Source organism: Acomys minous, assembly GCF_964271855.1.
Source record: "Acomys minous genome assembly, chromosome: 3".
Classification (NCBI taxonomy): domain Eukaryota; kingdom Metazoa; phylum Chordata; class Mammalia; order Rodentia; family Muridae; genus Acomys; species Acomys minous.
In genome coordinates, this window is record NC_140485.1 from 129,047,087 (window position 1) to 129,068,989 (window position 21,903).

Consider the following 21,903-nt stretch of genomic DNA (forward strand, 5'->3'; position numbering starts at 1 on the left):
GCTCTCGTTAATAACACCACAAATGCTCTAAATTGACCTTAGACTCAGTAAAGGGGGAAAAGTTGACCATTGAAACAAAGCCCTGAGCGAAAATAACGGAAAGAAATGTTTTTCTAAAGTACATTGTATCAAACCTGCAGGCATTCCCTGAAATGTTGAGCTTGGCCCCTTACCTTTATGTTAGACCCTGAAGACTACCTAAGTTCACTGGGAAACACAAGAGCATTCATCCATGGACTGAGTAGATGATAAAGGCTGCAGGGCATGCCAGCTGAGGAAGAGTACGGACTGAGGTCTCCAGACTCTCAGGAATTAGTTCTCAGGTATAGTGTAAAAAGATCAAAATTAAACAATAAAAACTCACTTCATTTATCTGAGATAAATTTATCTGAAGTGAATGAAGGAAGAAATGAGAGTCATGAACTAATACACCTTCTTAGAATTCTAGAACTTGCCAGGGAAAGAATAGACTTGCAAAATCCTTGGAGCATACCACTCAACCTTGGCCTCCTACTTCTGGTCTGCTACAATAAGATTTGCCTGTTTACCAGGGCATGCAAGAAACCATCTGTGTGGTGGCTCTTAACAGCATCTACCAGAGAGAAGTCAGGAAGAGCCACAGGTAGTGCTAGGCACAGAGCCAGATCACTAAGGAAGACATAGGCATGGTGCCAACACACTGGCTTTTCACACCTCTCAGGATGCTCTGTGAATCATTGTGGTGTGCACATGCCAATGAGAAATCCTTTGGCAAAATCAATAACCTATGCTTCTAGATCAATAGCTATGGTCACAAAGCAAAACTCACTCCAGTCAAAGTAGAAAATCGCAAGCTCTTTACTTATTTTTAATAAGAAAAAACCACATATATGTACACACACATATATATGTGTATATATATGTATATAAATATATATATACACACACACATATATATATATAAGCTCACATACACCTACACAGACATACATTCATTCCTGTACATATGCTGCCATTTTTATTTTAGCCCTTCAAACCAAATAACCACTGCCTGGTGGAGTAGGTGTCATTGTTTCATCTTCATGGTGAGAACTTATGTCTGTTTTGTCTCATTTTGACTTAGGAACCCACTCTGGACAACTTGCTGAACCCGGCATCCCCAAGATGCTCTGAGCTCTGCTGGATGAAGGTTTCATCCCTGGAAACATGTGCCTAACACACACCATACATTGCTTAGCTGCATCCTTGTCCTTTTTGGCTGTTAACTTCTGGCCCACTCTCTTTCCCATGTTTCTCTGGTCTTAGTGTTTTTGTTCCCCAGACCTACATGAATTCTTAAGGCACTTCCTTGCTTAACACTGTACAAACCATTCAGCAATTTAATATGGACTGAATTGTACCTCCACAGCATTCATATATAAAAGCCCCAATAACTCATGTATTGGTCTTTGGAGACGAGATCTTTGGGAGGCAATGACTAGGTTTAGGTGGAATCATAAGAGTAAAGATGAATATTCTCAAAGCTTTCTGGTTCGTTCTTCCACATGAGTAAACAATCACAATGCAGCTAATGGCAAACTGGGAAAAGCATGATTTCGAGGACCATGTCTTTGATTTCTCAACATACACAATCATGAAAAGTGAATTGGTCATTCTAGCCACACAGTCTATGGCATTTTGCTATAAGAACACAAGCATTCTAGCTGCAGGAGTGACGTATAAATGAGGACAATGAGACTCAGAATAAACTACTTCATTTTAGAATAGAATTGTTTATGACACTCCATTGTGCTAAAAACAAACAAACAAACAATGTACTTGTTCATTAAAAATTGGATATTTTCATCTCATTGCTATCTAACATTCTATTTCTCAAGTTGAAATAAGGTTTCAACTATCCGTCTTTCTTGTGGGTAGGATGATCAAGGGCTGCCATTTTAATGATGGCAGGCATCCTACATTTAGAATGTTTTTGTATTTTAGGTACGTCTCTAAGATTTTCTTACTTCTGTGTGTAAATGGATCTGTGGAGGGGGATGAGCCTACAGCCACATCTCTACCAGTGGACTGTAGAACTTAATCTACTAAGTTTCTGAAATGAGACCCTCAATTGCACAACAGCCACATGAGGATTTTAGTAATTAACATAGATTATCCTGTAACAATATTTCTGTCAGTGATGGACCCCATTTTTGTTGTGGTCTTACAAAATTAACATAACTAAAAATACTTATTGCCTAGTGTCTTTACTATACTTGTTCTATGTTTAGAAGCATGAATATTTCAGCATTGACTATAGTATCTGATACAGTAATGCTTTCTCTCTCTCTTTCTCTCTCTCTCTCCTCCCTCTCTCCTCTCTTCTCTCTCTCTCTCTCTCTCTCTCTCTCTCTCTCTCTCTCTCTCCATATATATAAATATATATGTGTGTGTGTGTACATATACATGTATATATACATACAAAATATACAAACAGCAATAGGCACATGGTTGTGCAGATGGTAATTTCACCTACAGTGTGCTATAGAGGGATATCTTATATTTTTCTACTTGTGATCCCATTTTGCTTTAGAAATCTTCACATGGCTCCAGTTATACAGGTAGAAGAACAGACAAATATTTACTGATAATAAATGATAATGAACTTGTTTAAAAATAATCCTTTGGTATACAAACAATATTACTCTTCATTAAATATTAAGCAAAATTTCCATACCAATGAGATGGATGTATTTATTTACTTTTACATAAAGGATTATATCTTTGTTGATTGCTCGACACTGGAGGATCATCAATAGAGTATTTCACTATTTTTCTGTGTTAACTGATATCTTAATTATTTTATTCTTTGGAATGTTTATACACATATACAGTGTATCATGATCATGTTTAATCCCATTTTCCCTTGCCAACTCCCCACTCTAGTCCCCTTGTACATCCCCTGCCAACTTCATGTCTCTCCTGCTTTTTAAGACAACTGCACCCAATTAGCGATACCATTCTACTGGGGCCTGAGAAACCTACCAGTAGCTATAACCTCAAAGAAAACTGATTATCCCTCTTGTGGCCACCCTCCACTGCCAGTAGCTCCTCAGAGCAGGGAGGAGGGGTTGGTTTTATTACTGTGAATGCTGAGGTTACAGTCACAAAAATTATATAAAACAAAATGGCAAAAGTATGTTTCAGGACATGTTAGAAGTTGTTGAAAACTCTATCCTAATTCCAAGTCGGGATTCATTTGAAGACATTTTTTGAAGCCCAAGTCAGCAGTTCAAACTACAATTTTTAAAATCATCATTGATACTATACAATCAAATTATATAATTATATATGTATGTATTATAGTTTATATAATAATATATGACACATTAATGATGACCTAAGAAAATATGTTTTCTAAAGGAAAAATCTCAAATATCAAGGAAATGTATCATGTACATAGACCCAAACACACTAGAAAAATGAGATTACAACAAATATAAAAACACCCATGCAACAATAAAAGTAATAGAGTAGAAAGATTATAGACAAGAGGAATAATACATTTTAACTGTTCACTTTATAAGACATAAATAGTCATTGTATATGTAACTAAAATATAGCAATAAAACAGCTTTACTAAGTACAGAAATATATCTGTATAATCACTTATGAAAAGAAGACACACAAATGTCTAACATGTATGTTAAAAATGCCTACACTCACTAATGATCAGTGAGATTTAAAAAAAAAAATTAAAGCTTGAATGAGAGAGCATTTCACATATGTTACAACAGCCTTACAGAAAATGTGAATGGCATCTTGAGGAGAGGGTTTGTAGAAAGGAGGCCATACTACCATAGAGAGTGACAATTGCGCAGCCATTAGGAAAACTCTATGGAGTTCCTCAAATGATTGAAAGTGGATCGACTGGGTTCAGAGGGCCTCACAGAGACTGAAGTGACAATCACAGACCCTGAGGGGACTGAGCTTGGACCTCTGCATGTATTTTGTGGTTGTCTGGCTTGATCTTCTTTGAGACTCCTAACAGTGGGGGTGGGGAGGTATGTCTGACTCTTTCACCTCCTCTTGGGACCCTTTTCTACCTACTAGCTTGCCTCTCCCAGCCTTGATATGAGGGTTTGTGCCTAATCTTATTTTAACTCGTTGTGCTATATTCGGATGACATCCCTGGAAGGCCTGCTCTTTTCTCAAGGGAAAAAGGGGAGTGGATATAGGGGAGAGGGAATGGGGTGGCAAGAAGACTGAGGAGTGGAAACTGTGGGTGGGTTGTAATGTATGAGAGAAGAATAAATAAAGAAACAAATAAATAAATAGAAAGTAAATGTGTCATATGATCTAAAATCCTCCTGCATGTGTATCACATACTCATGTGTGTGTGTGTGGGGGGGGGGTTCACATGCATCTGTGTATGTGATGGGCAGAGGTCAAGTCCCAGTCACTGCAGAGTCTTCTCACTGAACCTTGAGCTTGTTGTTTTGCCTGTATTAGCTGACTGATCAGCTCCAGGAATCTTCCTGTCTCCATCTTCAGTGTTAGGGATACAGATGTGGTCCAACACACACGCCTTCCAGTGTCTACTAAATCATTCTCCCCAGTCCCAGTGTTGCCTTCTTAAAAACAAGCGTTAGTAGGCTGTGTTACCTGTTATCTTCTGTTTTCAGGATTTTGTCAAATAAAATAAGACATAAGAAAAACCATTCTGCTTTCCATAATGAAACCATTATGTTTCCGTAAGACCAGAAAACTCTTGAATGCACAGCAAAACCACTGCAATTCGTGACACACAGTCATCCCGAATCTAGTCAAGGTGTCTCAGCATTCGCATGTGTGGTATGACAGCAGGCATAGTACAAAGCGTGCAGGCTGTCAGTTCAAAACCAAGGCTGCTGCGACGCTCAAAGGTGAACACTGCTAGAATTCGCCATGGACTGTTACATTTTTGACTTTGAATTGTCCTTTGGTCATCATCTATTCAGCAACTGTTGCCTAATTATTTTGGAGCCCCATATTCTTTTTCACATCCCCAATGTGACTGCCACAAACAAAATAAGAAACTGATATTCACACACACACACAAAAGTCACCAACTTAACACATTCTTCAAATGCTACCTCCATGTTGAAAACATGTGACTGTATTACACTGTGACAATGTGTTGCCGTGTTTCAGTGAAACTGAGGCAGGAGAGTAAGAAAACAGAAAGTGGAATGTGATTTTTTTCCCCCTTAGCTACCTTGAATGTTTCCTCAAAAACAGAGGCAGTACTATTGAATGGACCCAAAACAAAAGGCAGCAAAGCCGTGAACGTCATCCGTTGGAGAACCATGGAACACCAGTTCCATGGGAGGGAGCCATATTCTCCTATGTGGCCAGCTGCTCAGAACCATGGCAGCTGGTTCAGACCTGCACAGCCTGTGGGGTTTTGATATCCAAGCCTTAATTTGTTATGTTTCTAAGGGTCAGAGGTTGTCTTCTCAAAGATGATAAGAGTTGGCTTTCTATCCTTAAAATTGCCCTTTTGCGGAATGGCTTATTTAAAGTGTACTTTTATCTAAAACACTGGTGTGCTGGTTATTTCTGAACCTGACACAAACCTAGACATAGCTGGGAAGAGGGAATATTAAATGATAAAATGCCTTTATAAGATTGCCCTGTGAGCAAATCTGTCTGTGAGGGATTTTCTTTATTGGTAATGGTTGTGGCAAGACACAGCTCACTGTGCGTGGTGCCTCTCCTAGGCTGGTGGTCCTGTGTAGTATAAGGAAGCAGGATAAGCAAGCCATGGGGAGCAAGCTAGTAAGAAACACTCATCTATGGCTTCTATTCAAGTTCCTGCACTGAGTTCCTGCTCTGACTTCCTCTCAGAGATATAGTATGACCTGAAAGTTGTAAGTTTAAATAAACTCTCTCCTCCCTTTACTGGGTTTGGTCACAACAATAGAAACCTTGAGTAAGAAAATAGCCAAAATGCAGATTGTATATAAAATCATGTTAGTTATTTTCATGTTAGATCATCAGCTGTATTTCAACCCATCATCTCTTGGCTTGAAACAGTCCAGATTCAACCTGACATCTGAAGACAGACCTGTAGCTGTACTGATACACACATGGGTGTGGTAGCAGCCGTGACATGATTCCTTTGAATCATATGTGATTCATATAATATGTGGGCCAAGCCAGTTTAATTCATATAAATCATACCTTAAAAAAAAAGAACTAACCAAACAATTTTTATTCTTATGAGCAGAAGTGAAGTTTAGGCTGTTATGACCTCTTTTTAGTGGACCTTAGGTTACACAAACAGTCATCTGTGGCACAAACAGAATTTATCTTTTTATAGTAAAGCAAGCATATTGTTCTGTCTCAGAAGCCAATGCTTAATTTTGGTTTTCACTATTTGTCAAAATGTGGTTTGTATTTTACTTCTTCAGTATATGGCATTTCTTCTGTTGTTCATTCATAGGAAATCATATTTCTATCATTGAAAACTGATTATCTTTCCTGTGGACATGAAGTCTTAAACAGACAATTCTGAGACAAATGACTGTTCTTCAGCTGCTACAGCTGCATATGCTGACCCTACCCCTCCCAGATTAAGTGGGAACACAAAGAGACTATCATGCGATATGCCCTTAGATGGGAAACCTGTTTTCAGGGGTTGGGGGCGGGGAATAACACAACTAAGAACATGGTGAGTAATAACACAAACAATACAAATAAAGGAATAGCCTAGACCCAGAACTGTTGTAGAGAACATGGTAGCATGACAGTATTCAGAATAAAAGATAAGACGGTTGATTCTGGGGGCATAGCATCATATGGTCCTCCAACCAAGGGCATGGGACACTCTGCAACCATGGGTAGGTTTTACCTGGAAGATAAAAGTGTTTCTGGAATACGTGCCTGCTATTGATATGCAAAACTGACTGGAGAAGGAGAAAAAAGCTCCCAGAAGATTAGAGGATAATCTGACTGGGGCTCACAGAAGGGAATGATGCTACTCAGTTATATGAGTAGCCTAGAAGGGGGGAAGGGTTCAAATGATTGGATCCATGGAAGAGTGTGAGGAAATCATTGCTTTAAGAGAAGATACAAACTATATAATGATGAAGATCCAGCCAACTCAGCGTTCAAAGCAGCAGGGCTTGAAAAGAAGTCTACTTTTGATTTCTGAATCAATGACACCATCTACCTGGATATACACACTAAACATGTCTCCTTTCAAGACAGAAATCTGGGCTGGAGATAGAAGAAGTTATCTGGGCTCAGGTGGGAGTAGGTACCAGAGAAATCACAGAGGATGTCAACTGGGGAAAGAGAAGAAAGTAGAACTACAGCCAATAGATGGGGAGAAGAGGTAGAAGAGACAGAGAGAGGAGAGCCGGAAGAGAATCTGGGTGTGTACAGAAATAAGCTGGTTCATTGCTCTTGCTTCCTCATCAATGTGGGCTTCTCATCAGCTATTGGTAGGATTTCCTTCAGACCATTCGTAATGGACCATGACAGCAGAGACCCATGTGCAATTGGTATTATATAGAAAACACTGAATATCAGCACTGACTAGAACTTCAAAACTGACGCCACCAGGGCGGTAGACAAGCATACTTATGAGTCCTATGCAATGCATTTTTACATTGCCTAGTTTCTCCACTTGTGTTCTTGAAGTCCAAGCTGGGACTTCACCAGAGACACAAGCTCAGACAAGTAGAGATATATAGAATATGACTACAGGGAGTATTTCTAGTCAAGGACGTCTGTAATTTTGATTTCTGTGAATTATTTCATCTTATCTCTCAGTAGCCATTTTATCCTAAGGACATTTGTTCTACTCAGACTCAATAGAATGGCAGTTACCGTTTGTTTAACACAAGACATGCAGACTGCTTAATTACTGAAAGTCAATTCTGAGTTGAGAGAGTGGAGCAAAAGCCTTCTGTCCTCCTCCCTTCTAACCTGGTGTTCTCCTCCCCGTAAGACACAAGTGTCATATCAGGACATCTGTCTTCATTATCATCGTCATTGTGTTTTGGCTGGTGAGAAAACTGGCCCACAAAACTGAGAAGCCAGTACACAGCCCCATACTTAGTGTGTTGCACTGTCTGACTCCAGCGCCTGCATCTAGAGGCATCTCAGCCAAATTAAGTTCTGGGGGACTTGTTCCACTGAGCCTCCGGAGCAAAACTCACACTTTCTTCCTGTAGTAACCATGGACATATTTGACTGCACCTGTGGTGACAGCTAGCGCTTTCCACTTCTCTAAAAATTGCAGAAGAAACTCTGAGCTCAATTGCAGTGTGGATCTGTGCCTACATGTTAACTGTGAAAAAGAAAGCCTGTTTCATTTCTTATCTTCTCTTCCTTTGAAGTCATTTTGTTAAGTCACTTTTTTTGGGGGGGGGGGGCTTGGCCTTGACCATGTGCTAAATGCTAGATGAGACGTCACATGTGTGCTTGGACTCTTTGCTCATTATTTATCGCTTGAGAGGGCCCACAGGTGGTGCTATTCAGGGTCTAAGCAAGAGAAGGCAGTCTCTTCAGATGATAATTAACCCATCCTTTTCTACAGGGATCCAAAAGATTCTGTTAGTTGTGTCAGGCATAGATTCCAAGGGAAAGCCTTAGGGTGCCTTTTTTTTCCCTCCAGAGGCAGAGGCTTACAAGTGTCTCTGCTCTTTGCCAAAGATGAAAGAGAAATCCCAGGTTTTGTCTCTTAAACTAAATCTATGTACACGTTTGAATGCACAGGTATAAATATTTAAATATGTAATATATAAGTGGATTCACAATCCGCCAATGCAGTCTCTATGTCCCTTTGCACAGATATTAATGAGACGATAAATATGAACAGACTTCACAGGTATACACCTTCATAAAACTATATTTTGAAGCAAAAATATGTTCCTCTCTAGCCACAGCACACGGGCTTAACATCTGTTTCAAAGTGTGTTAAAATCCAGCAACTCAATGTCAATTGGATGTGGCTTCACGGTATGCTGGCCTGATTATGGCTCTCACTGGGGGAGGAGAGTTTTCTGATGCCATCCAAACCTCCGGAGTGCTATCCAAAGCAGCTGGTATTCTGTATATTACATAATTATGAAGCACACAGTGTAGTTTAGAATACTTAAGAGGCACTGGGGGCCCACTTCTCAAAATATTTACAGCCTTTTATTCTTCTAAAAACAATAATTTGCATGCCTAAAATGACTTGTGTACCTTTGCCTTGCAAATTTCCTTTGGCCTCTTTTATTCTGGGAAATCCTTCCCTGAGAATATGTGTATTTAGCAGGGAGTAAGCGACGGGGAGATGTGGCTGGCCAATGAGGACGGCTTAATCATTCTTTCCCAAGTTTGAGTAGCAGGGGGGAGGACATGGGAAAAGTCATAAAAAGGGGACAGTCTGGCATGAGGGTGCTCAGGAGTAGATCTCTTATTTCATCTTTGGGCCTGAGTTTGATCCCTAACCACTTAAGAATAAATTTAAGATGAAGGAGAGAGAGAGTGAGGGATGCCCTGTGAGAAACAGGCCTAGCATTGAGCACATGCCAGACTACATGGAAAGCTGGCTGGGTGCCTAGCCAGCGGGTCAATTCCTGGTGTGGTTACTGATTTAAAAGAACGCAATGGCGGTGGTATGATATCATGACCCATGGTGAGGCAGCGCAGTGAGAACTCAGGCCACAGCATACACATATCTCCTTCTCCTGGATCAGTGAAGCTGACCCGCAGTGAACTGCCTCACCTACTGCTCTCTTCTCTGCTTCACAATATGACTCAGTGAAGCCATTCACTTTAGAAGCACACATTGTACCTTCTGGGTATGGGTGCTGTATTGGCCAACGAGAGTTTGAAGATAAAACAGTTCTTTAGAGACTACCATAGTGTTGAAAAGGAGGGGGGGGGAAGCACAACTATAATTAATGTATACATTTAAAGCCTGTGTGTTAGTTAGTGGTATAAACTTACATGGCAAATGTCAGTGAGTCAACACAGCCTGCTTATTTATTCTTTTTTTTTTCACTTATTAAAAAAAGGGTAGCATTGTGTAGCCCAGGCTGACCTTGAACTCCTAGGCTCAAGTGTCCTCTTCATGCAAGCAAAAGCTGTGGTAAAGTTGAGGTGAGTGATACATAATGCTATGTGCATAATAGAGCAGGGGTTTTCCTGGGAACTTCGTGCTTTTTGCAAGAAATAATGTTCTCTGCAATAACAGTTAAAAGGATGATGCAGTAAATAAATGAATCAGAAATGGTCCTTTTGCCGTCATTATCAATACGCCATACACTGCATGCTTAACAGTCAGGAGGTCGAGTCATGTCACCCTTTCCACAAGTTGGTGAGGAGCGCACTGGGGCACTTAGGGGATGAAGATGTCACAAAGCAATGGAAATTTTCCAGTTCTTTTATAATCTTATAGGATCTTGGCCACTTACAGGGTTCTTCTCTCCGTAAGGGCTGCATAGGACCAGAGAGGACACTAGAAGGGAAGGTTCCATATACATTAAGTAGAAGTGGTCATCAGGTGGTGCCTGAGGCAGGCAGGGCAGGAAAGTTGCTCTAGAAAAGGCCTGTAGGTAGGAGAGGTATGGTAAAAGTGGGGAGACGCATGCAAATGTTTTGTTCCTGTAGTGACTGCGTGTTTTGATCGAGCTTCTGCTGGTTGCTCAGTTTCTTCCTTGTGGCAAGTGTCTGTCAGGGATCAGGACTAGGTCTTTAGGAGTGACTGAAAACACCAAATGGCATGAGAGTGGAGGTACTGTTCTAGTAACTCCGGCCACCTTCCAGGATCCAGACAAGGGCTGAAAATGTGGGGCAGAGTCACGTGACTTAGCCCCAAAATAGACCCCGATAGAACATTCTATCCCCCACTGAAAGACAGGATTTAGAAAGTGAGTAGACTCACAATAGACTGAAGATGGACAAGACCCTTATGGAGTTACTGATTAGTGTGCACCTCTTGTTTGCACAATGAGGAAGATACAAATGGTATTAAAAGAAGAACAAACAAGTGGATTAGATATGGATTAAACTCCTTTCCAGGGAACTTTCTCTCAAGAAGACTATGCGTACTCTAGGGCATGGACAGCTGTTTCCCTCTTATTGTCCCTCTCTCCTCTGTTAATTCCCAGGATTAAATCTACAGTAAAGCCCTTTAATAATGAACCAAAAAAAATTAAAAAAATATGTAGTCATTTATCTGTGTAAATGTATCTATGTTTATATGAACTAACCCAAACACAGGAAGAAAAACATTGTATAATTTTGTTGATAACATTTCTTACACAAAGAGTTAAAATATACATATATAGAAGTTAAAATACTTCTTCCTATAATGAGAGTACGTACAGGATTCAGAGAGAGGTATTCAGAGGACAGAAAGTGGCAGATTTGTAGGAAGAGCTTGCCTGGGGTTATGATATCTCCCCAAGAGTCAAGGTTAATGAAAATTGGCAAATTCAAGACTTATCATTAAATGAATAGATATCTATAACTCTTAATGTACACACACACACACAAAGTAACTATGTGACATAGTAGATACATTAATTTGATTCACTATATTTTACTATCTATTTATTCCCAATAACATCATGCCTGAAATCTCAAATATACACATAAAAATATTTAAAAGACTAGTATAAATATTAAATGTGAAACTCGGAATGGCAACTGTAGATAGAAGATTAATGTAATATTAACACATACAAAAGGTAATCAAATAAGCAAAAATCTTAGTGGTGCTTATTTTGGACATAGATGTCCAATTTGTAATCTTTTTTTTTTCACTCTTGAAGAGTTGTACTTCTGTTTTGTAATTACTTCTGTAGAGAGCAAACTGAAGGTAGCAAATTAAAATCACTTCTGAACAAAAGGCAGAGGGAACAATAGTAGCTGTCTTTAAGAGGACAAACTTCTGTAAGCAGAATTGCCCAGAACTCGGGTGCTGAAGATGGAGTTTCTCCTCCTTTGTTCATTTAGCAGCAACGAGGCAGCTATTTCATGGTAATACCAAAGATAAGTTAGTTTCTTGCTTCAAGGGACCTCTAGAATAGTTCAAGAAAGGGATAAAAATGTAACAGGTGTTCCCGAACCACTTACAGGTATAATAAACCCTGAGCAGGTTATAAATACTGGTAGTAAAATGAGAACCTAGCCTAAATCATTCCAAATTCACTTGCCTCTAAGTGCCTGCACTCCAGGCTTCCTACCAATAACGCCACCCTCCATCTCCTGACTGTTTCGTTCCTCCCTGCCATGGCAGGTGCTCCCCGAAGGCCATTTGATATCATGTTAACCTTTGTGTACACCACAACTCCTTGAACATACTAAAAACTCTTTACGTGTTCACAGTCCCAGTGATGGTCCTATATTGTGCGAGACTATGAATGGACTCACACAGAGAATAATTCATGAACGAGCAAGCAAACTGCTTCTTTTACAAAACTGAGAAGAACATAATGAGGGAAAGTAGATGCATCTTATCTCCGTGAATACTGATTGATTGATTGATTAACCAATTGATGATTGATTGGCAATTAATGCTTCTTGAGGTTGCCATATGGCAAGAAGAGATGTTCCTTGATAAAAATTGGTGGCCTCTGCTGAGTATCAGGGTGTCTTTTCCTTAACAAATGGCCTTATTTATCAGCCAAAGCCATCTGTGATACAGGGGAAATCACTTCAGCAGTATGAAAAGTCTTCCTGTTGTATTGTAGTTTTATGCTTACAAAAAGATAATTCACACAAAGCAGAGGATTTGGTCTGAATGGTAGTTGCCGAGGGAGCTTGGCTTTTTGAAGTGTCCAGGAACTATGTGGATGGCAGCATTCAGGCTCTCAGTTTACAGGGCCATGCGCCCCTAGAGAGAGTGTTGTCCGTCATTCAGTTGTCACACAGTAAGGAGACAAGAGCTAATTGGTTGGAGTGGTTTGTGTCCATCCAGCTCCATGCAATTGACGCCCTTACATAATAATCGCAATACTAGTTGGAGTTCTCATCACGTAGTTCCCAGGCTTTGGACCAGAATGAGCCAGAAAGGTTAGGTGCATCTTGTGAAAAAAAATCCATTTCCCTAAAAAGAAGTGGTACTCCGAATTCATTTCTTTTAAACATGAAGCTTAATTTATGGGAGGGAAGAACTACTTTTAGTATGCAGCACACAGAGGTGCAGACTGCATGTGAACACACACACACACACACACACACACATACACACACACACACCACATATATGGAGAGAGAGAGAGAGAGAGAGAGAGTAGCATTACAATGCTTGCTTAAGGACTAAGTGGACAAGCAAAGCCATTTTGAATGTTAGAAATTTGAGCTCTTCCCTGAGGACCCTCTAACAGAAGTTAATGACATGCATACTGTAGAATCTTTTGGAAAATGAAGCCGATGTTTGTTCTTTTTTTCCCCCCATTCAACTAATGCTCAAAATATTCTGTCTGCTGGGCAAAGTCGCATGAGGAAATTGGGGGATGACATATATGCTCACTGTCGGCTATGGTATTGCTTTATAGAGACAGATGTAAGGAAACACTTAGCAAATTGCATACTTTAAATGCAATACATTCATTGCTTGGGCCTTAATGCATCATTAATACAGAGCAGGTGCGCTGGGCTGGCCTAGGCTGCCTCTGCGCACCTCTTGTGGTGAGACCTGCTGAGGTGCTAAGTCTACTGAATGCCGTTTTTGTCACTACCCATGATTTCTTTCAGAAAGTTAGAAAACAATTGGAGGATGGTGAGTGAGTGTAGCGCTAACCATCTGTGCACCCATGTTGCACTCAGTACAGCTCCCCACCAGCCTGAACCACACAGTGGTTACCCTTCAGGGAGCTTCCATTCTACTCACTCCTCCCCCACCTCGCAGTCTGATGTCTCCCAACATTTACAGCGCACGTCCAGTTACTTTTAGCTCTTTCTTCAATATAGTCTTTTCTTGCTGTGATGGCAAACACTGAGATAGAATTGTAAGAACTGGAAAAGCATAAAATCAAAAGAAAAAGAGTAAATTCTACTGAATGTTACTGATGATCTGTGGTATCTGAGGAAAAGCAACATGACAGAGGAATGAGATGAGGTGACGGTTACAAATCCCGTTCTCAACCTTCCAAAGGGGAAGCTGGATAGCGCTCCCCAAAGGTTACCTCTGGCCTTTGCAGAAGGTCTATGTCTAAGGGTAGGGTCGGGATGAGGGCGTCAAGAGTTAGAATAACAGAGAAGGAGAGGGCCTGAGGCCCGGAGACACGCCTTGGCATCCTCATAATTCCCACAGTTGTGAGGGGACGCGGGGAGGATGGAAGGGGAGCTTTATTGTTCCTCCCAGAGTCCTCCTTCGCACAAAGGTAAGGAGAGAATATTTTTCAGGTGGCCAAGGGCTTACCCAGTGTGACATAGTTGGCCATGAGGCAGAAGGACCTTCAAAAGCCCTTCTTGTCTATATAATGAGTTTAAGGACAACCAAGGATATTGAGACGAGAAGCGGGGGTGGGGCGGGGGGCCTGATGGCTAAGAGATCACAATATGGGGCTAGAATGGAAGATACGGGATAAGGAAAATTTCCAGTGTCTCGGGATACACTCAGGTAGGTAAAAATGTCTTTTGACCTTGGAGCAGTGGAGAGCAGGTACAGAGATATTTTTTTTTTCTCTATCCCTCCCTTTGCACTTACCACCCTGGTCCCTTGCTGGAGTGCTGGCCCAGTTCTGATTAGAATCCTCATTTCAAGCGCAAATACTTTTTAGTCCTTGTTTGGCAAAGACGCATCCCAACACTCAAATGTTTAAAAGAACATTAAGATGAGACGGATCAATCCTCCTTCCTGAAGATCTGAGAAGAGAAAGCACTTATTTTTCGTGAGTTGAAATACCCCATTATAACTAACTTTAATCCATACTAAATGGTTTTAAGTAATAGCCTTTCCTCTCTGTTTTGTTTACTTTTTTTCTTTCTCCTTTTGGCTTTAATGCTTTAAGGTAGCTCCTGCTAATTTTTGTTAGCTGTGCACAAATGTAAATGGTAATGAGGCTTTTGTGTATGAAATTTGAAAACCATCTCTACTCTATTAACTGTAAAAAAAATTAAAAAGAGAAAAAGTTACTCTGTAAGAATTCATAGTAGTCAGAACAAAAGGACTGCTTTTGTACATAACCAATGACCACATGGCCAACTTACACAACAGCAAATTTGCCCTTGAGTGACCTGAGGCGAGGGTGGGGACTGGCCTGTGGGCTGAGTGAGGAAGTTGACTTGTTAACCTGGGCGTAAAGATAAAAGAATAGGGACCCAGCCAGGCTAGGTGCACAAGCCTGTCATCCCAGCACTCAGGGAGGCAGAGGCATGCAGATGGATCTCTGTGAGTTTGAGTCCAGCCTGGTCTACAAAGTGAGTCCAGGACAGCCAAAGCTACACAGGGAAACCCTGTCTCAAAACAAACAAACAAACAAACAAACAACAACAACAAAAAAGAGCAAGGATTCTTCCTTGGTTGTGCTGAGGTATGCTGTTTCATAATAAGTGACTTCCTGCCGCCACAGTCCCTACCACCTAAAGTCTAACTAAAAGCTAAGAAAGTTTTCCAACTTTTAGCTGATTTACTTGAAAAAACAGCAAGAGGTTTTGTGTGTGTGTGTGTGTGTGTGTGTGTGTGTGTGTGTGTGTGTGTGTGTGTGTTTGTTTGTATAGGTAGATGTGTGTGGATGCATGCATACCATAGTATTGTATGTGTGCCTGTGTGTGGATGCACACAGGCCAGGGTATTTCTGGAGCTCATTTGACCACTTTGAGGATTTTGTTCTTTCCTTCCACTTTGTGGCCTCAGAATATCAAACTCAGGTAGCCAGGCTTGGCAGCAAGTGTCGGTACTAACTGAGCCATCTTGTCCACCCTATTCTATTTTTCAACTAGCATCCATTATAATGGGTTTCTTTTTTAAAATTTATTTTATTAATTTATTCATATTACATCTCAATTGTTATCCCATCCCTTGTATCCTCCCATTCCTTCCCCCCTCCATTTTCCCTTACTGCCCTCCCCTATGACTGTGACTGAAGGGACCTCTTCTCCCTGTATGTGCTCATAGGGTATCAAGTCTCTTCTTGGTAGCCTGCTATCCTTCCTCGGAGTGCCGGAGTGCCGTCAGGCCTCCCCATCCAGGGCACATGGTCAAATATGAGGCACCAGAGTTCGTGTGAAAGTCATTCCCAACTCTCCATGTGATGGGTTTCTTTACACCACACTCACACATTCTCAGGTTTGGTTGGCTTCTCCTAACAATTTTCACTCAACCCTCTGGCCATTATGCATCTCCGCCCCCAGCGTTCCACTTTTATATCATGCCTGTTGTTATATATTATTCTCCTTCACCTTAAAGTCCTTTTTTTCTTCTCTCCTATTCTTGTTGCTATGGAAAAAAAAAAAACAGACAAAAGCTACTTAAAAAGGAAAGGTTTATTTTGGGAAGTCAGGGAAACAAGACCCTGAAACGGCTGCTGACACTCTGTCCACAGTCAGATTTGTGTTCGGTTGTATGGTGGGGGGGGACACAATGTTATATCTTCTTCTGTGTGTGGGATAAAAAGTTGGAGTTTGCCTCTTATAGTGTTAGAAAGAAACTTTTGCATTGCGGGCAGTTTTTGAATGAGTTTCTGAAGAAACTCCAGCACCCTCCCAGTTCCCTGTTTGGTGGTTTTGAAGAACTCTCTGGAGGTTCCAAACAGCAAGGCTGACTTTTCCTGAAGGCGCTTGCAGCCGCTTTCCTGGGATCACCTGGGAGCCCAGACTCTGCCCAGTGCATTTACAAAGCAGCACCACGCTGACGTGCTGCGGGTTCCGCCTTATAAATCGATGCTGATACGATTCTACAAGTCTGTAATCAGTTTGGGATCACGCTCCCTTGTGTTCTGCAGCAGACAGATTGCAATTTTCACTACAGTTTTCTAGTGAGACAGAGGACGACTGGGGAAGTTACCTCGCAGTATTCTTGTCAAGACCTTTTAGGAAACTTATTATCTTTTGTCCTCTTGGTGGCTGTGAAAGGAAAAGAAGAGAGTGTGGTCCTTTCTTTGGTGAGTCCAATTCTTCCCACCCCACTCACCTGGTGTTATGCATTACATGCTCGCTCTATCCCCGGATTGTCTTTCTGTCCAGAAGAAGTCTGTGCAGGTGTTTTAGGCTTCTATCGCTCTAGGACTCAGTATAATTTCTAGCTGATTTTCAAAATGGAATAATAGAAATGGACTTTTTAAAGTGAAAAAAATAAGAGTTGAGGGTCTTCAGTGTCACATCAAAGCACATTTTCTAGTAGGACTGGTTTGCATTCCTATCCATACCCACACACCTGCTGCTTCCTGAAGCCCTGTATGCAAATCTCTTGCAGAGTGCAACCAACCCAAGCACACATGTCAAATGTGAAAGATTTATTAATCAATTTAATTTGCACCAAAGGTGTTAACGCCATGTACCAGGTGGTGGTGTTCCATTGAAACTGGCTTAATATTTACGAAGTTTTAAAATCATGTTTCTGTTGAAGTTATAGAGATGGCTCAACAGTTAGGAGGGTAGACTGCTCCTCCAGAGAACCTGAGTTTGCTTCCAAGCACACACATCAGGTTACTCTCAGCCACCTATGCCTTCAGCTCCAAGGAGACCCAGTGTCTCTGGCCTCGGTGACACCCACATACATATATGCATTACCTCCCACAGTCGCATGCACACACACATAATTTATAATTAAAAAAAATCTTTTTTTAAGTAAAAAAAGTTTTTATTTCCGTGATAACTTGAGTCTTACAGTTCTGAATACGATGAACAATTTTAATTATCTTGTTGGTTAGTATTCCTTTTAATAGTGAACATTAATTTAAACTTTAAACTTTTTATTGCATTTATGTATTTAGTGTGTGCACGTGTGAGTGTGCTTATGTCTGTGTACGTGTGTGGATGTCAAGTATGTTATAATATTGATAAATAGGCCTTCACATGAAATAGTTCTTATCAGGAGATTTATTGAAGAAGGGAGGAGGGGAAAGAAAAAAGGGGAAGGTGCGCCCTAGAGGAGGGCAGAAAAAGGGAAAGATGCCTAGGAAGTAACATAGAGAGAAGAGACACATTCCTGGGCCTCTGATGAGCCAGGTGATTGCATCAGGGTTGCTAAGCAACCTAGAAGCTGGTTAGTGGGGGTGATGTGAGGGTTGGGTGGAGCCACTTATATGCTAACAAAGTGCACAATTGTGAGGAGAGTCAGGTCTCCCCTGTGACCGCATGGATTTCACGGCTCAATCTCAAGTTAACAGGCTGGCCTCAATCGCCTTTGCTCACTGAGCCATCGTCTGTCCCTGGACATAAACCTTAACCACTGGTTATTTTGGCAAATTGATTGACTTAATGCATCACCTCAATACAAAACGTTCACTAAGACACAAGGACAAATTCCCAATTTTCATATTTATTGCAGCCATTCTTACTGCAAATGAAGTATATGAGGCGTATATCCAGGGTTCATCTTGAGTATGGTGCTCATGGCCACTGCAAAGCATTCCAGGTGTTTACGTTCCTTCCATCTTGGCAAGCCTCACCTTTCTCACGAGGTTCCCCATCCTCTGGGACAATTGTGGAGAGTCTCATAGCACCTTGGTTATAATGAGTCACCCCCAGGCCATGGGATTCTGATTTATCCCCAGGGTGTGTACATGGTACAATCATGTCTCCATGCCTCCTCCAAAGTTTAAGGCACCTTGGCAAACGTGCTTTGTGTGAGCAAATGAGAAGGCATGAATGTGGCCTCACAGGGAAGATGCTTCCTATGCAGTTCTATGCAGTTTACCAAGTGTCCCTGCGTGCGACACATTGCTAGGCTTGCTACTTTCCCCCTGATCAGATGGAAATACTAAAATGGTGACATGTCTTAAGTACTTGTTCCTTGGAAGACATAGGAAAGCTATCAGGCACATTTTCCTGAAGTCAGCTTGGGCAGACTGAAACTTCCAGTTTCTTCTGCTTTCATACTTTTGTTCCAACTCAGAAAGTAAGAGATTCCTAAATTTGGGAATCTTTTGGGTTTCTTGACCGTGTTGATACTATTGGACTTAAACTCTTGTGGTGAAAGAAAGGAAGGAAAGAAAAAAGGAAGGAAGGAAGGGAGGGAGAGAGGGAGGGAGGGAGAGGGAGGGAAAAAGGGAGGAGGAAGGACGGAAGGAAGGAAGGAAGAAAGGAAGGAAGGAAGAAATGAAACAAACTCTTAATTTAGATGTCATAGCTCTTTAGGGTTTGAGTGGCGGTAGTATAATCTGCCATTCCTTACCTGGGTTCTACCTTTAGGAAAATGATGAGACCCCGGAAAAAGTGAATTTGATGCTGTAGAAAATCAAATGTAGGCTGGCTGCAAAATTCATTTCCCACCCATCTCTCTCTCTCTCTCTCTCTCTCTCTCTCTCTCTCTCTCTCTCTCTCTCCTATGAGAACTGTGACTATTTCTTATTTAATTCTGAGATATTTTGAATATAATAGCAGGGCAATGATAGCTTACATTTATAGATTTGCATATGCTCACAGGTAAGCAGCATGGTTCAGTAGTGCAGTTAAACACATTTCACCTCGTTTTATGCTCACAAAAATCCATCTGTGTGAAGACTCTGGGATTTCCATTTGAAAGAGAATGAAGGCAAGCTGAAGCTTAGGAAGGATCCTGACTTGGCACAGCCTTGCCTCAGAAGAGGGATGCTGGGGCAGGATGCAGTTGTCATCAGAGCTGGACTGATTTCCTCACTGCTCAGACAGAGCCTGTCATCTTCAAGACATAGACAATCTAAGCCATTGGTACCTCCGAATTCTCTTATTTTGAAGTTTTGTGTCTTGAAGGCTTAGCTGACACACTGCTTTGGAAAGCTGTGACTAAATTGGTATTTCTTAAGAACCTACTTGTATTGGACAAACATTTTGAAAGCGAATTTGATAACTGTGGTCATGTTCACAGATTTTAAGAAATTCTATATGGTTTAATTCTTTTTTTTTTTTAAGGTGAGGTCAGAATTCAATATGCAAAGTTTCCCAGGCATGACCCTCTGACAAATAAAACCTGATGTTGGGAAAATAACTCACAAAACAGATAAATTAGCGAGTGACTAATTGCATTTTTAAAACTGGGATCTTTATTTTACAAAATTAGGTCCCCAGGGTTTCTTTATGTGCTCTGCTCTCCCAGTGCATTTAATATTTGATCGTAGATCATTAGCCACTTGATTAAATGGCTGGGGACAAAAAAGAAGAGGGAAAATGCAAAATCTTTGGGAATCAATACTAATTATGAAACGATCAAAAAGAGTGATATGCATATCTGAATTCCAAATAGGGTTAGAAGTTTTCTCTTGCAACACTCTTTTCAATCTTACATAATTCCACAAAGGAGGGCATTGTCAGTGTAAGGCTGTTTCTTACCCAGAAGGCTAATGTGCTTCATTCATTCATTCATGGTTCATTCATTCCTTTATTCATTCAATGCATATCTATCAAATGTCCTATATTTTAGACACTGCACCAAAAAAGAACTTCTGGCCTCTTAGAAAATGTATTAGTGTTTATCAGTTTTAATGTGGGGGTGTAGGGGTGTGGAATGAGAATGAATAAGGCAGTAATCCTTTTAGAAATGAATATTTCCTTTGGGACTGCATCTTAGTACATGTTCTGAAATGTATCATTATAATGGATGGTTATTATTTTCTGGATTATTTATAAAAGATAAAGGGCAGGAATTTTCTTAACTTGGTTCTTTCCATATCTAAATGAGTATTTTGTGGCTATGGAAATGGCAATTATCATAAATATCTCAACTGGCACTTTTTATTAATATGAGCTTCGATAACACAGATGAATCAACCTGACATTTCTTTTCCTTTAGCTCTTTGGTCACCATAATAATTGCTTCTATTACAGGTGGGCAGTGTGCACGTAATTTCCTTTACTAAGTCTGGATGATTTAATATCATCAATGAATTATGAGTTGAAGATATATTCCAAAGTTTAAAGATCTCATAATTTTCCTGACGACTTCCCAGCCTTATGAATTTCATGAAAGAAAATAATCTATTCATACTTTACATATATTTACTTATTCGTGTGGAGTAGTGTTACAACTCTAAGTTCTGTTTATATAAGCTAGCCATAGGAACTAGTTTTAATTCATTTATTTTTACCATGATTACAACTTTTAGTTGAGCAAATATTGAACTTTATTAATCCCACCTGTGTATCCTGCTGGGTAATAATATGTATTGGCACATGTATTTAAGATTCTTCAGGCTTTGAACAAAAATGTTGCCATGGGAACCTGCTTTCATAGCCCACAGTCCTTTGCAGAACTACACCTGCCTTATGGTAGAGGTTTCCATGGCAACATTTTTGTTCAGGGAACACAGAACTTGAGCAGAATATGCCAGGAATCTCTTTTAAATATGTGCATTGATAGTTATGACGCTGATGTACTTAATATGCATATTAGAAGTGCAGGTGGACCCATGGTGGGCAGTCATGCCTTTCTTGTTTCCATTGAGTAGGTTCCTATTGAGATCAGTAGCTCCCATGCATTGGACCAGGGAATTAGAGCAATTTTTAGCTTCTTTTTTCACCTTACTTACTGCCTTCCCTTCATGGGACCCTCCCCTAGCATATGAAAAGATCTCTTCAATGGTTAGCATTAGCAAGATGATAATTTGTGACAATGCAAAATTGAGAGGAAAACCCATGTGACAAATGTGTAGCCAAGTCCAACTGGCTCCCTTTCTAATGGGCAGCATCAATCTTGGGGCCTCTAATGCCTCAGAATAGCCAACTAATGGTTCCTCAGCCCTCTCACATATGCTTCCTCCAAAAAAGGTTACGGGCTCCAATAACAACATGTCAGGATGATAAGGTGAGAATTAG

The 21,903-nt window shown here is 40.7% G+C and overlaps 1 protein-coding gene across 3 annotated transcripts in view; it reads left to right on the top strand.

The window, feature by feature from the left end:
* The window catches only part of SAMD5 (sterile alpha motif domain containing 5), a 400,358-nt gene that overhangs the window by 255,443 nt on the left and 123,012 nt on the right, over positions 1-21,903 (top strand). Inside the window, exon 2 of one of the 3 annotated variants that reach the window (XM_084777517.1) lies at positions 1,103-1,239. The exons of the other annotated variants lie outside the window; for them this stretch is intronic. Coding sequence (XP_084633643.1) covers positions 1,103-1,195 — 93 coding nt within the window. The 3' untranslated portion in view covers positions 1,196-1,239. Of the gene's footprint in view, positions 1-1,102; positions 1,240-21,903 lie in introns of those variants that run through there. 3 annotated transcript variants of the gene reach the window in all.